This window comes from Channa argus, chromosome 13 (genome assembly GCF_033026475.1).
Source record: "Channa argus isolate prfri chromosome 13, Channa argus male v1.0, whole genome shotgun sequence".
Classification (NCBI taxonomy): Eukaryota; Metazoa; Chordata; class Actinopteri; order Anabantiformes; family Channidae; genus Channa; species Channa argus.
The window spans coordinates 18,668,230-18,684,537 of NC_090209.1; the positions used below are offsets into that span (position 1 = coordinate 18,668,230).

The following is a 16,308-nucleotide window of genomic DNA, read 5'->3' on the forward strand; positions in this document are numbered from 1 at the left end:
TCTAAAATGCTATAATATAAATCTACAGGTAAATATTCCTTAGTTGCTACCATCTTTACCTAGTTAGGTTGCATAGGTTGGACCTTAAGTGCATGTGTTGTGTGTCTACAGTTAGAAAACAATGGACCCCCAGTTGCTTACAGTCTGATGGTATAAGACTGGTGGCTCTATAAACAATTGATCACGCCCTCCTAAACCACTCAGCAGCACCCGAGAGAAGCAGTGGGTCAAGCCCCTAGAAATTGCTGAGGAAGAAGATGCATCAGCATCTAATGTAGCTGAGGTTTGGTTTTAATGCACACAAAATGTCAGTAAAAAGCAGCCCAGTCAGCAATTAGAGATGCAAAACTACATGTGAAAAATGTTCTATATTGCACCCAGTGATTTATTTGGGTAAATTTCCATATCTGAACATTTTTACAAAATATTTAGGTATGGAAAGGCTGGAAGAGATTAAATTTGTAGTGTTTTTAAGCGTATGCCAGCAAGATACCTTTTTATACCCACAACCATATTTCACAACCACACACACATTTAACAGCCAGCAGTAAAGTAATAGATGAAAATACTCTTTGGGAAAGATGTCATTCATTCCATTGCAGGTTACATCCCCACCTGATTAAACAATCAGAGAAATGTAAAAACAAAACCAGAAAGATTGCCAGTGAAGGCATATCTACTTATATTGCGTAACAATTTTGAAAAAACAGACCCCCCCCCAAAAAAAACAGTAGTTATGTAGTTTTTTTACTCATATTTAAACATTTCTTAGAAAAATACTATTCATACAAACACTGGTTACTTTAAATACAGCCATCTGTTGTGTGTGAACACATTCAGACACAAATTGTGAAAAAGTTAAAATACTTGTGGGATAGAGGTTGAACAGGACAACTAATACAGCAGAATACAACAGAAACAAGTGACCCCCCCCAGGAGCAACCAGCAGCACTGATTGATGGAAACACAGAACCACCTTCTAAATGCAGTTTTAGTGACGAAAACATGGTTTGTTAGATGGAAACAAACCAAATCAAAGTTACATCAACACAAAAGTGCATAGTGATCAAACTCGAAAACATCGCCATTTGTGTTTGTTTCTGAAAGAACAAACTGCCACAAAATTGACAAATAGAGATGGAAAATTATTTTAAAAAGACACAATGCAATGATTTCCTACTTGTAATCACTTTATGTCCCTTTCGGTCTCCTATATAAGAGGCCCATTTTCTACATAAATCGCTTATGCCTGGCGTTTTGCAAAATTTTAACAGCACTACATAATGTTAATGTTTTCTTAACTTAATGTTTTCAGGGAATTGAGTTACATCAAGCTGCATTTCATCCTGCTGGTGTGATGCTTGTCATGTCATTAGCAGCTTATTTGCAATCCACTGAATAGTAGCCGCAATGTAATCTTAAAGACACAGTTTATGGTAACGCCTCTGTTCTCACATTTATGTTGTTTGTTTTCTCAAAGAATACATTAAATATAATGTGGGTCCATAGGAATATGCAGAATATTATGTATTAAAACCACTGGAGGAAAATGACCAGTCTGCATTACAGCCAGAGGTTCCAGGGTTGATCAGATTTGATCTAACAGTTTAAAATCTGTTGCACCTGAGAAACATTTTATCCTGCTTTAAAGCTGTGTGAACAGGAAAATAACGAGCCGTCAATCAAGTGCTTATTTCAGTGTGTAATCAGCCTTGATTTATCAAAACTGGAAAAGACTATAGTGTTTCTTTATCATTAGACCTTCTCAAAGGGGAACAAATGTTTCTCTTGTCCTCTCTTCTCTTTTTTTGTCGTCATTTTCTTCTTCCTCCGCCCACAGACGCTCCCTCCGTCCTCCTCTGTTTGTCTGTTTTGGGGCCAGGACATAGCTAGAGTCTCAGATGCCGTCTTAGTTCCAGAACATCCATCTTCAACTACCTCCTCATCAGACGAGAGCCCACCAATGTCATCTCCCTGAGCAACACTCCCCAATCCATGTTTTGTCTTGCTGTAGCGCTGTTTAAGCCTCTCTCTGATCAGGAGCCCCTTCACCAGCAGAGTCCAGTTGGAGATTGCCCTCTTTTCTTTTTTCTAGAAAATGGAAGAACAGAAAAGCTGATGTGGTGCTTTGGTGCTGGAAAAGTTAATGTTAAGTTAATAACCTGCAATAAAAAAAATCTTCTCTGATTGAGAAATGTCAGATGAGAACAAAATGAATCCTTTAAAAGAAAACACACACTGACCTCTTTCTCCTTCTGCTTCTGGAGTTCTTGTTCTTCCACCCAGGCAGCTCTAAGAACCTCCTCATGCTCCTCGCACACAATGTAACCATCAGTCCTGAAAAAACAAACAAACAAAGAGATTGATATTATTCTCCTACAATTAGCATATTTTTATAAAAAATACATTTCTTCTTTATTAGAGGATTTCTTGTGTGTAGATGTTACCAAGCACAGATCACTTTAATCATTTAAATCCTACAATGCAAATATATAAATAGTTTTAAACTTATATGATGACAAATAAATCCAGAACAATACATTTAAACTTACAAAACAATTGTATCACAAAAAAACAAAAAAAGGGTCTTAGTCAACTATAATCTTTAAAATTAGAGAGCAGAGGGATTTTAGATCAGATACTGATATAAGAATTTGATAATAAGTAAATATAAGAAAGTCCAGGCTAATCTTTTAACCATATTCTTTTTTGACTTTGTTAAATTGATTCAGTCCTAACACAAGATTTCTAAGTGTTGTCCTACACAGCATGCGAGTATCCTCCATGGAAGTCGAAGCCTGTGACCGCAGGGGCGACATCAATGTCTAACTTCCTGCCCACACGGTGAAGGTTGGGCAGCCTGAGGTGAACACAGCCCACTGGTAACATACATGGCTTAAAGAGGTAGACATTGCCGTAGTCGTTTCGGGGAACCTGAAGGGAACAAACACAGACAGAAAATTGAAATTCCTGTACAATGCTTAGAAAGTGAGTCAGTTTAATGCATGTTCAGCTATTTATTCAATTAGTGACAAAAAACCTGGTTGCATTTTTTTTAATTTGTGATTTTGCATTTCATATTGTGTAGACTGAAAACCTTTGGGTTTGGACTGAATGTGGAAAATCAGCAATGTTTAAATTTCTATCAGACTTAATTGAATGTTTTTCAAGTTTAAGTAATTTTTTAAAATCCGTATTATAACAATATTTGCTGCAACTGTGACAGTTTTCTCCACACTGTACCACAAAGAGAGTTACCTTCCCATCCACAGCTAGGGGCGGCTGGTACTCTTCAGTCTGCCATTTTCCAAACAGAGCCAGATCATTTTCATCCTTTAGCTCAGACATCATCCTGGCCTTACGGGAACGATTCGAGAACCCCTTCACCATCTGAAAGAAAGACAGACACTATTATGCGTATTCTGTCCTAATAAATTAATAAACCTCAACAAACAAGTTAGTCTGGACATTAACTGGAAACCATGTATGGGCCAGTGTTTACAGCTTTCCATTAAAATGAAAATATTTACAGGAGTTTTCTTTTTTTTCTTACACATTTGTGTTTGCACAGGATCAGATGTCTGCTTTAATATTAAAAAATACTCATACTCAGCAAAGTATTATTTATATTTTAAAAATCAAGTTGAATAGTCAAATTTTTGACAATTTAAACAATATTACCTGTATCCTGCTATAATACATTTCAATAAAATCAGTCCAAATTCCTGTGGATCTGATCCTTATGTGAGAGAAAATATATTTGCGATTGACCATTTAAAGGTTTAATATCATAAGTTTAATATCATAAGTTGCATTCTTGAATAACATAACAAAAGGTCTGCAGGTCTCCTCTTGAAAATGAACAAAATGCTACATACTAACTCTTGTTTGGCAACAAATGCCATGGGTGAGTTTCACTTCTCATTAAACATCCCCACATCCTCTTCATTCATGAATCAGGCAAATAAAGACAGTTAAACAAATCTTAGAGGCTAGAATGGCATTAAGTAGAAGAGATATAAAGGAGAAAAACCAAACAGAAACAAACTAAAAGAACAGAATGGAAAGGGAACAACAACAACAAAAATCGAATTCTTTCTCACTTTGTATGGCTCCTCTCCAAGCCTGACTGTTCTGGCTTCTTTGAGCCAAGTGTCTCTGGAGTGGAGGATGTGGACACAATCCCTAGAGAGGAAAAGTTTCAAACATGATAACAACAGTGAGAAAATGTTCACTTCTCATACTGACATTCCAATGTACAGTATGAGTTTATGATTTTCTAATTGATTTCTAGCACACATACAGGGAGTATTCATTTCAAAAGCAGAGCACTGTTTGAATAGCAAAAGTAATCAAACAGCACCACCAGGTGGACAATGATGCTCGCAACCATTAATAAATCAGACCTACAGATCAACACCAGCTGCGTCCTATTTTAGCTGATTTTCCAAAGCACTCAGCCAATAAATTTTTCTACTTTAGAGAGTCAGGATTCCAATTTGAACCTGATTCTCTTTCCACAACAAGACAGTCTAACCCCCCCCAAAGACCAAAGAGATGCAGTCATGTATTTCTACCTAACTCATAAATTAACACATGGCCAAGTTTATGACTAGAACATTACCTTTAAGAGACTAACAAAGTGTAAACACCAGCAGTAAACTCGGACAACTTCCCTGATAAAGTAACATTAAGATGGACAAAACTCACTAAAAAGTTAATACTGTTTGGATCCATATACCATAGAACTACAACATGTTTAATTTTATTTTTGATTTATTGTTCTAGTTTAAGTGACAGATTAACCAGAGTCTGATGACCACATGTGCAAATACCTAGTAAGTAAAGCTTATGAAAGTCAGTCTGAGGACAAATGGATTCTAAAGGTTACAGAGAATGCACTGGCTGCAGCTGCATGTAAAGCTGCATTTCTCACAAATTTGAAGGACTCGAAGGAATAATGGGACAGACACTATTGTCTCATTTGTTTTTGTTTGTAGAAATGTGCACTAAAGAGGATCCAGCCCCTAAGGCGACACAAATTTTCAAGACTTTATAAGAGATAACAGGTTTTCCACTTTTTAGTTCAAAGTTCAGCTTTGGCTTATTGAATCAGTGGCAGACTGACTACACACCTAGAGTATACCGGCTCTCCTCTGCAGTATCCAAGCACGGTGGCTGTTGGAGGGTAGATGGCTTCATACTTCAGCAGGTGTCTCTTTAAGGCGTACAGGGGATGGCTCTTATAATCCACTACAGAGATGGGCAGGGGTTTGTTCAGAAGCTTGTTCTGGAGCTGGGTTGGCAAAGCAAAGAGAAAAAACAAAGAGAAATTCTAAAGAGTGCAGAACCTAGCAAAAAATAACACCTTACTAATATTTATTTAATTATTTCTAACTTTTGTAAAGTTCTCTATGTTTTATTATACTATGGGCCACATTAGATGTAATTGTATTCCAAATATAATAACAATACATAGAATTAATTTAAAAATTAAAAAAGCTTGGTGGCATTTTTAAGTCCTAAAGTTCTAATATATTATATGTTTTTATATGTGTCAAGGAAGTGTTGACTTGAGTATAGATGTTGCATGTTTGATGTTGTCATTACATAACTGTGAGATGTTATACTGTTGCAAACGTTTAAAAAAAAATCATGATTTTTTTTTTTTTAGTTGCAACGTTGTAAACACAGTCTCTCAAAGTTATAAAACATACGCACAATCATTTCAAAAAAGAATAATGCTTTTCATATCACAAATGAACCAAACCATCACACTATCTGTAGAGAACAGATAGGCTCTTCAGGCAACAGGATAATGATCATAAGCAGACCTCAAAGTCCACCATGGAATATCTCAAGAGACAGAAAAAAAATTGGCTTGTGACCCTTCATAACTATGCAATACCCTTTTTAGGACTATATTTTTGCTGTAAAGTCATGGCTTGGGCTTGCATGGCTTCTTCTGGGTCGGGCTCATTAATCTTCATTAATGATGTAACACATGATGGCAGCAGCAAAATTACCTCAGAAGTCTACAGGAACATTTTGTCTGCCAATTTAAGTAAAGGTGCAACCAAACTGATATGAAGATCCTTCATTATGCAGCAACATAATGACCCAAAACAACAAAAGAGTTCATCAGGGCAAAGAAGTGGAAAGTTCTAGACTGGCCAAGTCATTCTCCGGACTTAAACACTATAGAACATGCATTTTACACGCTAAAGAGGAGACTGAAGGGTGTAAGCATCCAAAACAAACGACGACTGGAAAAGAATTATTCACTTATATGTAATATATTTTAAATCTATCTGTTCCAATACTTTTGCTCACATGAAAACTGCTTGGGTTCAAACAAAAGGTGCCATCTTCTAAGCTGTGTATCAGTACCTGGGAATAAAAGCTGAAATGTTGATCTCTTGTCTCATATTAATCTTTTGATGTCAAACCCAAATGTTTTCAGCCAACAGCAAAAAAATAAAAAATAAAACAAAAAAAAAGGAATTGGCCGTCACTGTTTCAATACTTTTGGAGAGGGCTGTATCTTTCAACCTCTTGGGTGTATGGAATAGCTGCAAAGCAACAGAAAAAAACACAACAGTAGCTATTTCTAAAAATCTCCCCAAATTATGAACAATTTTGACTGTGTTAAATTGATTCAATTGACTATAAATTAGAAATTAGAAATATAAATATAAATTAAATTCTAAATTAAGTGATAACATGTTTGTATCTGACTGCCTGTCTCACCTCCTTGTCCTCTTTTATGTCCCTCTCATCCTCGGGTCCCATGAACGACTCAAGTGTTTCCTGCCACCAGTCTTCATCCACCCGTCTCTTCCTGGACAATGTCATCCAGGTGGGGTCGTACTTCCTTCCCAGGTCCTTCACGAACCCATCCCCATCCACTGACACCACATATGTCACTGGCACTGTGGCATTCTTGGAGCAGAGGTGAGGTTCCCCAACACCATGCTCCACATCCACACATACCCAGGAAGAGGTTTTTTCCAGATACACCTCCAACCACTCGTCCGCTCCAGGTCCCGCTTTCTTCTTCCCATTCCTTTGCTCTGTTTTATCATTTGTCATTTCTTCCCCTTCTTCATCTCCCTCCTCCCACTCTTTGTCATCCTCGTCTTTTCCATGTTTTTTCTCTCCACCACTCCTCTTCTTTGAAGCTGTGAGGTTCTTGTTGTTGGACACTTTGGCTTTGCTCTTTCCTTTCCCTGTTTTCACCTTTGAAGATTTAGCCTTGGCCTCTGAATCCTCGCTGTCTTCCTCACTGCCTGCCTGAAATTCCTCATCATCACTAAGCCCCTCTTCCTTTTCACTATTGCTCTCCTCCTTGTAGCTTATCTTAGAGGCGACACTTCGTCGTTTTGAGTTCTTCGGTCTCTGCCCCACTGATGTTACAGCCTTCTCCTCTTCCTCCTCATCTTCTTCCTTTATTTTTTTTTTCCGTGGCTTTTTTCCACCTCCAGCCCCTTTTCCCATGCCTCCTGCAGCTGGTCTCTTAGTTCCAGGAGAAACTTTTGGCAAAGGAGAAGGGGTCTTGGAGGATTCCTGGCCTTTGTGACTTTTTCCTTGGGCACCAGTAGATGTTCTAGCCTCTTTACTCTAGAAAGATGAGTAGACACTGGCAACTGAGTAACTTAATATTTTTTATATTAGTCAGATAAAGAAGATCAGTGACTTGATATCGGTAAAAAGGAGTAAAAGCCTTGTGCTGACTACAATATCGTACAAGTCTCAGTATACACCGATATCAAAACTGAAAGGCATTTACAGGCCAGCTGAATTCTTTTAATAGATGTCTGGAATGACTCTTCGTTGAGCTGCCCTTCATGCTAATTAAAAAACTGTGTAAAAGGAGATGAAAGACTTGAAACTGGAGTCATTAAATATATATATATATATAAATCTTCTGTAAATAGTTGGTATTATCTAAAGGGGTGAAAAGCAGATTGTCAGTACCTTGGCTGATGGGGGTTTGAAAGGAATCGGCTGCAAAGAAAGAACTAATCGGCAGAAGAGCTGTAGAGATCTCAGGACCAATAGGAAAAGCTGCAGAAAAAACAAAATGAACACGGACGTTATCATTTATGCAATTTGTTCTTTCTGTGTATGAAGTCACACGCTGTTTTTTTGCCAAACTGCTAACATGAGTCATCTCCTGATGGTTTTTGGCTGAGAGGCTGCCCAGCCGTCTCTCCAACAGAGCCCGGGGCTCTGGGTGCTCTTCACAAGGAAGACTGGGGTTTAGGGTAAAAGTTGCTCTAAACCTGAAAAGAAGGAGAAAAGGGGTGAAAATGAAACTTGAAAGTACAGAGGTGATCATTTCAAGTCAATAATGAGTAGCAAGATGACTCTGAACTCTCTATTTTAGTATGCAGTCCTGAATTTGGCAAGAACGTCCTTCTCGTTGCCCACAGCGGCTCCAGTGATCATGTTCAGACACCGTTTTACACTTTCTGACATAAAATAGGCTTTAAGCACCACTGCACACATAACATGCCACATATAACATTTGACAAGCAAGCACACACCATCTGAGCAGTCCAGAGAGGTAGTTTTGGTTGATGTGTTCCCTGTCAACCATGGTGAAGTGGGCGGGCAGCAGTGACAGAGTGATGGCCAGCAGGTCCGGTTCACTGCACACACGGTTGCGGAACATGCCGCTTGCAATAAGGCACAGGAGGTGGACCTGAAGAGCCAATAAGAGTCCAAATTCTTACTGACATGACATCAAACCCAAAATTGAGAGCCAGCATGAAAGAAAAGGTAAAATACAGGTGTGTGTTTACCTTGTGTGTGTCTATCAACACGTCCTTCTTGTATCGGTTCATCATCCGTCTCAAATACGTCTCAAACTCTGCCTGCTTCTTTTTCCTGTCGAATAGGATTAAGAATTACTGTTAAGAAAAACGGATGGTCATTCATCCATAGTATATTCTCATGCATAAATCTAAAAAAAAAAAAAACTTTGTAAAACAAAGTGTGTTTGTGACACTGCAGCGTAGCCATTGCAGACATCTGAAAATGACGTATTCAAGACAAAAAAAAAAACAGTGTGCAGGCTAAGCAATGAAACCTTAAGGTGCCAATAGAAATGGAAAAACCAGTCAAAGAAAATAAAACTTCCCCAGGGCTTATTTCAGAGAACATAGAGGCCCTGCTAATAAATGACCTTTTTTTACACTATCGACAAAATGTTTTTTCTTCCATGCTGAAAATGCTATTTAAATGGTAGCTTCAACAATATTAAATTTGGTTCTTATGGTTCTAGTCTGGGGAGTACAACTATATTAATATTTTCTCACTGCTTATACAGTTGTCCCTTAATCAATTAAATGTCTTTCTGCAGCCATTTTTCTGTTATGATTCTGTCGTGATGAGAAATTCAGGAGATGACGTAAAAAAAAAAGTTTCCTGACAATAACATGTATAGTTTGTGCTTGTATAATGCTGTATCTATGTGCATAGAATGTAATATGTATTTTGCTAAATATCAACAATAGATATCTAGAAAAGAATAGAGAACTTTTCTTTAAGTCAACTTACAAAACAAACCCATCTTTGAATGCCACCTGAATTACACATGCATCTGTGGTTCTACTGTTTGCAGTTATTTCATATATTTCAATTACATTTATTATGCTAATTTTGTCAGTATAATTTACTAACACATTTTAAATAATCTTTGACATGTATATATACACATGACACTTACTTCTTCCTGACCTCTGGAGTCTCAATCTCTATTTCTACAGGCTGAGAGGGCAGCTCAGGTTCTGATGGTTCAACTGGGCCCAGAGGCTCAGCCAGCTCTGATCAACACAACAATAATTAGTCAAGATGTGTTTTAAGTAATATTATCTGAATCAAATAGGAATTACAGACATTTTTAAACAAAAAAACCCTGGTTTCAGGAGCATTTATTGTCGTTGAGCACATATACATATTGCACATACATGTTACACTGGAATTCTCAACATTCAATCCCTCCCCCTGGGATAAGGAGCTAGCGCTGAGTGTCTCGCTCAGGGACTCACCCTACCCTAGTCGGTAGGGTGGGATTTGATCCCACAGACTTCTGCACCCCATACTCCCATTGAGCCACCATTCCAGGTGTGTGTTTTTCCCTTGCGGGTTCATTCACAATAAGCACCCGAAATGTCTAGAAGTTTTGAGTTCACTTACCTTCCACTTCCTCCCAGTCATCCTCATCTTCTTCACTGTCCTCCTCCTCTTCTTTTTCTGGTTTCTTGGCACTTTCTATAACCGCAGGTCCTGCTGAGGTCACCAAGTCAAAGTCATCTTCACTGTCAGTCTCCTCTTCTTTTACTGGTGACTGGAAGTATATACTGGTTTTGGCAGCAGTGTTTTTTGTAGATAAGGTGCCCCCTGCTGCTTGTTTTGTGGAAGAACGTGACTTGGGCTTTACCTTCCTCTCAAGTTTCTCCTCTTTCTCTGGGCTGCTATTACCTTGATTGAAAGGCAGATTAAGAAATTATTTTAAACTGCTCTCTCTCTCTGGCTAATGATTGAGATGCAGTTAAAAATTATATGATTTGGTTCTTACTTTTCATCATTTTCTTGCCCCGTGTAGTGAAACTTATTGTACTTTAAAGCTGCTACACTGTATTTACAATCCGTGAATTTCATAGATGGTAAATATCTAAGTACATTTGCTCCAGTACTGTAAACCCATGGAGTACTTGTACTTTACTGGAGTATTTTCATTTTTAGGCTATGTTTACTTTTACTTCACTACAATTCAAAAGAAATGTTCTACTCTTACTCCACAATATTTATTTTACAACTTTAATTATGTTTTGCAGGTGAAGATTCATAATACAAAATCCAATTAACTAATGAATCATTATGGATTAAGCACCTGTCAGTACCTAAAATACTGTAAATATTTATATAACAGCAACAGCTGGCAATGATATCAGTTATGTGTAAGTACAGTCTGAGAAGAGAGACATAAACTTTTATTTGGAATTAAGAAAAAAAAACACAAAAACCAGAGAGGCAGACAGACCACAAGGACTAAATATCATGAAGACATTACTGACTGTGAATGATGTGTGACTCAAGGCATTAAAAAAAAATTGTCAGTATGAACAGTTTTTTCACAAAAACATGCATGTTTTGCTAAAGGGGGGCACAGATGTGTATCTGGGCCAGATGATCCACTCCAGTAACCATGCACTTCATTTATTCATGCACCTGCACATGGGTTCAACAAGTGTGCATTTACGGTAACACTATGTATAACAGCAAATGAAAAAAATATTGGGTAACACTGTTGATTTTTCAGATCTATCACTTTGTAACAATTTCCTGAGTGGTCCCAATTATAGAAAAAATACAGGTAAAATGTATTTTCATCAATCAATTGATTTCGCAGTTACGATTTGAGATTTTAACAACTTGTACTAAATAATTACGTTCTATTTCATACTGAAAATGCAATAAAGTTACAGTTTATGGCTCTTTCTAGAAATTGTCTTAGGGTTTTACATAGAAATAAATTAAACTTACAGAACTGCATAATAAAACATTACAAATTAATTAATTACATACAATTAATTTCTGTTTTTTAAAGCTTTTATAGTCTTTAATAAAACTTCAAACTTTTTGAGCTAATTTAATAATAAATTACCACACACTAAAGCCATGTTAAACATTTGGGCCAATATTATGGCAATATATAGTTCGGCTTTATTATGAAAACAAATGTGTTGTCGCTAAAAATATCCAACAATACGTTAAAATGAACCATTTGCACACATCCACAATCAATCAATCAAAACGATTGTGCTGATTCTGGTGCAATGAGAGAAAAGTGTGTCTGTCTTCAAATTCCTATGCTCAGCACAGGCAAATCTGACTTTACTGAAGCTTTACTGCACAGACTGTTTGGTATTACTTTGGGGTATCCCATTCATTTTAATGCAACCTCGCCACATCCTACTACACAAGTTGAAAGGGGGATGAGAGGTTACACAGATGTGTTAATAAATAACAGAGCAGATTAGACTAAGCTTTCTCATACCTGCGTGGGTCTTCTTCACTCTTGCTTTATTTGCCCCGCTGCTCCCTGCTTTCTTCACCTGCTTCGGTTTCTTTGTACCGGTCTCCGTCTCTCTGCAATTTCTCCGCTTTGCCATGTTGTCTGTCCCTCTCTTCTCAAACTTTAATCAGCTTCGTTTTTCTTGAAATGTGTAACACGTACAAGCAGCCGAGCGGAACTCAAGTCAGTTTACCACATGGGCGCAAAGAAACCGCTGTTATCCAACATTTCATTCTGAAGATTTCATAACACCAGAAACGGCACTCCGGTTGTTTTGGAGGCAGGAGAATGACGTAACATCCGCTTCTTCTTCTTCTTCGTCTCCTCTTCTTTTTTCTTCCTCCTCTTCTTCTTCTAATCTAATTAAACGTAAATTTAGCTGAATTTCCATAAATTATTTCTTATTTATTTTTGCAATTTTTATTTTTTCCATAATTTTGTTGATTATATTGATGTGATGTTATTTTCTTTTGCTATGTGTATCCTAAATACAAAACCTTTTCTATATGTTGCCGTTGTTTTTTCTATCTTTTAATGTATGTTGAAATGTAATAAAACTTTATTTATTTGTTGCCACTAAACCCATGAGTGTATTATATGATTTCCTCCATTATACACCAGTCCTTGATGTAGCCACTTGTCCACAACTCCTTTTCGAACGACATCAACATTTATATATTTCTCTGCTGAAGGATTATACAATTTTATTTTTATATGTAGTTATAAAACTATACATACACTATATTGTGGCGGGTTGTTTAAACAACATTTTGGACGCCGAGGGGCGGTGTTGTGCTATAGATGAGGCTTAAGTCACATGCGACTTTGCGAGACGGTTGCTTCTGTTCCAGCTTTTTATCCTCCTGGTAATAAAATATCTTAGCTTTCACCGCTTTGGCAGTGGCACATTAATAACCACATCCGTGAAGTCTCATAATATAAATACAAAGGCCTGTTATACATAAATATTTTTGAAATCTTGTGTACATATACAATTTCATCTTTACAAGCTTCCCAACTTGTAGATCCTATACAGAGTATAGAATATAGAAAGTAAAGTTTGCACATATGTGAAATTTAATTCACCTATCATTTATTGCTTAGCAAAAATGATGCACGGATGTAGCTGAATGACAATAGAACAATGAAGGACAGAGCAAATTTGTAGTATTTACTGAGAGTGGATAGTTTGAATAACATGGTCTTTGCTTAATGAAAACTTTGACAGTCAACCTCATGCAACATATACAGCCTTATTTATTTATTTATTTATTTTTTACCTTACCTTGATTTAGTACTAATAATACACTTTTATTTTAACACGGCTGACAACCATTGCTAAAGCAGGTTGCACCATACCGGAACTGTAACATTTCAAGCCAATCCAAAGCATCCGCTTAGAAAAACAACATAACTAACAAAAACAAAAGATTTGCTGGGCAGTGTGTTCGGCTTTATGCAAGACTAAAGTACATTTTCACACTTCTTTCTATTGTAAAGAATGAAAGCCATAATGAATGAATGGACAGAGCATTTTCTGTTCTAAATGGCGAGTGGTAGTGCGTAAGATGTAGTGCAAACTTAATTTTTTATAAACTGAATCAGGTATTTGTTTCATGTTAGCCTCAGGTAATGTAATGGAAAAAAAAATATATATATTAAAAGAATTCCCCACTCGGGGGTGGCCTTTTTCCTTCCTTCAAGCTCAGATCCTCTACCATAGGCCTGACAGCTTGACAGTCCTGCACAGTATCTAGGACTGCAAAGGACAAAGATCTCAGATGTTGTACCCAGAATTTGCTGTAGCCACTTTCCCAGTTTGGGGGTCATAGCCCCCAAACTTCGATCTAAAGCCATTTGTTTATGTGATTTTACTCTAGTATAAAGGTGTTATGAATTTGTTTTTGTTTTTTTGTTTTTTTGTATTTGTTTTTGTTTTCAAACCATAGTATCACTAAATCTCAATCATTTAACAGAAAGACCAATTTTATTCATATCCCATCTGGGCAGGTTTTCACACTGAAAGGGGAATGTTTGACTCTAAACCAGCATCAGGTGTGAATACATTAATTCCTCCCTCTGTGTGTCAGCCATGTCTTTGGAGTTCAACGGAGTACATTCTGAAACGCTCTCTTTGTCCCACTGGGGCACTGAATAAAAATGAAAAGGGTAAAAGACCATGACTGAATAAATTCTTTATCGTGTGATTTTGTGACAGGGCTGTGCAATTCCCCTGAAACAAGTTGTACTTATTCACTCCTGATCAATTCCGTTCATTTTGGTTTAATTTTATTTTCATTCTGCCCTGCCATGATCTGTATCAATCATTTTGGGATTCTGTGGCAGTGACACTTCAGCTGTCAGTTGATACAGTCAGACAGTTTCAGACTGACTCGTTGCAGTGTGGGCCCGTTATAACCAGGTTGCCATTTCTGCGCTGTGTGTGTATATGTGTAAATCATGCACCATTCATACCTATACTTACTGCATGCAAACACATAAATAAATGCATGCATACGTGTTCAGTGCACAAAATTTCTTTGTTACTATGTGACAGCTGGTGCATGGCCTCCCAAATGTGTGCATGCATTTATTGCCCTCTGTGAGTATGTTAGCTGCTGAGAGTATATATATATATATATATATATATATATATATATATATATATATATAGATAGATAGATAGATAGATATATATATCTATATATATATATCTCAATGTGTATGTGTGATCACAGGGCTTGGGTCCATGGTCCAGTGAATGTGTCCAGCGCGGTGCATGGCTTCCATCCCTATATGAACCATCAGTACAGTCAGATAGGAATAAAAAGCCATACAGCGCACTGGGCATTGGGAGAATTGGATTTTAAGGAGCAAGAACATGCACACACATACTGTATATTTTTAAATATACACCTCCATGTGCACACACGGATCCACAGAGTTAGAAGATGGACAATGAAATAAAAACCTCTTAAGTGTACAGAATTGGAAAACAGCATAACAGCAGGCAAATAGATGCAGACACCCAGAGACCTGCTAACACTGGCTTCTGCATACTGGGCATCATTCTGGGCCCAGGATTAACAAGCGGACAGATAATGTGTAAGTCAAAGGGGGAGCATGTGAAATCTCCTCAAGGATGGGTGATGCCACCCATTGTTGAACTGTGCCAACATGTTTGACATCCACCCAGGAAGCACAGAAACGGCCTGTATTGTTCCCCCAGGGTAGTCTCCAAGGCAGCTGGGTCTCCAACGATGCAGCTCCTGGCTCATGATGATGAGACAGAAAATCCCTAGTTTATGATGTAAAAGATTTTTTGTAAGAATCTGAAGAATCATGACCCATTGACCTTCACACACTGCCATGTTTAGAGGGTGCAGTCACAGAAAATCATTTTTTAAATTGGATTACCACATATGTGTCCTTTAAAATTACATATAATTACACACTAAAATATTATTAGCAGTACATTGCTCTCTCCCTAATTCCCATTCTGAATTAGAACTATAAAAAGCTCTGTATACTTGTTTCTGTAATAGATGCGTTAATCCTGATTAAGAAAGAAAGACCCAAGACCTATCAAAAATTACATATATTCAATATATGCTAATATATAGCTTCCTCATTGGAAAAAAGTATCTGCAGGTAAAATCCAAATTTATTATTTTTAAAATAGATTTTGGACCAATATCATATTACTCTCTTGATACATAAGATTTAATCACACCTTTGAATGTCTAAAAACAGCTGTGTAATAAGCTGTGAAAATATCACACCAGTGCCACACAAACACAAATCAGGCATTTGTGCTTAAACAATTTCTTCCCTTAAAAAACTCATTATACATAAGTTTTCCCACCATTAAGTCTGCTGGCACCTGTCGTCTAACTGCATGTGAACATACCCAGAATCACAAGTTTTATGTACATTATTTAAAACAACTGAATGGTTTCACATGTTTCACAGAACAACTGACTTGCTGGCAATGAACTATCTGAAGAAATGCACCCATGAGGGACATTTCGGTAGAGAAGGTAAAGTTTTGTGCTTAATCTTTTGAAATATGACACAAAATCCCCTCTCTTCTGTTTGAAATACGTATCTTGTTCTGCCCTGCATTCTTAGGCTTAAGCTCCAGCAATGACTTGGAAAAGAATTGAGAATTTGGCCAGTGTTTGTATTAAAATAAGAACCCCCTCATCCACCCCCTCTTTAAA

At 37.3% G+C, this 16,308-nt stretch overlaps 1 protein-coding gene across 1 annotated transcript; it reads right to left on the reverse strand.

The window, feature by feature from the left end:
* Positions 1 to 321: 321 nt before the first annotated feature.
* xpc (xeroderma pigmentosum, complementation group C) lies at positions 322 to 14,737 on the reverse strand. Its single transcript, XM_067528203.1, has 14 exons — positions 12,068 to 14,737; positions 10,204 to 10,488; positions 9,734 to 9,830; positions 8,808 to 8,892; positions 8,550 to 8,707; positions 8,165 to 8,285; positions 7,978 to 8,067; positions 6,751 to 7,620; positions 5,136 to 5,296; positions 4,104 to 4,185; positions 3,259 to 3,390; positions 2,765 to 2,934; positions 2,244 to 2,337; positions 322 to 2,091 (listed from the first exon to the last, which is right to left on the reverse strand). Exons 1-14 carry the CDS (start codon positions 12,180 to 12,182, stop codon positions 1,756 to 1,758), a joined length of 2,796 nt encoding a protein of 931 aa, XP_067384304.1. The 5' UTR covers positions 12,183 to 14,737; the 3' UTR covers positions 322 to 1,755.
* Between the last annotated feature and the right edge of the window lie 1,571 nt (positions 14,738 to 16,308).

What these genes read in the sequence shown, in the direction of transcription:
- xpc (XM_067528203.1), bottom strand. Translation starts at nt 12,182, where the DNA reads ATGGCAAAGCGGAGAAATTGCAGAGAGACGGAGACCGGTACAAAGAAA. An exon ending in TCAAACCCCCATCAGCCAAG is followed by an intron (nt 7,621 to 7,977) that starts GTACTGACAATC and finishes TCATCTTTCTAG; the next exon opens with AGTAAAGAGGCTAGAACATC. An exon ending in GGAGAGCCGGTATACTCTAG is followed by an intron (nt 4,186 to 5,135) that starts GTGTGTAGTCAG and finishes TTTCCTCTCTAG; the next exon opens with GGATTGTGTCCACATCCTCC.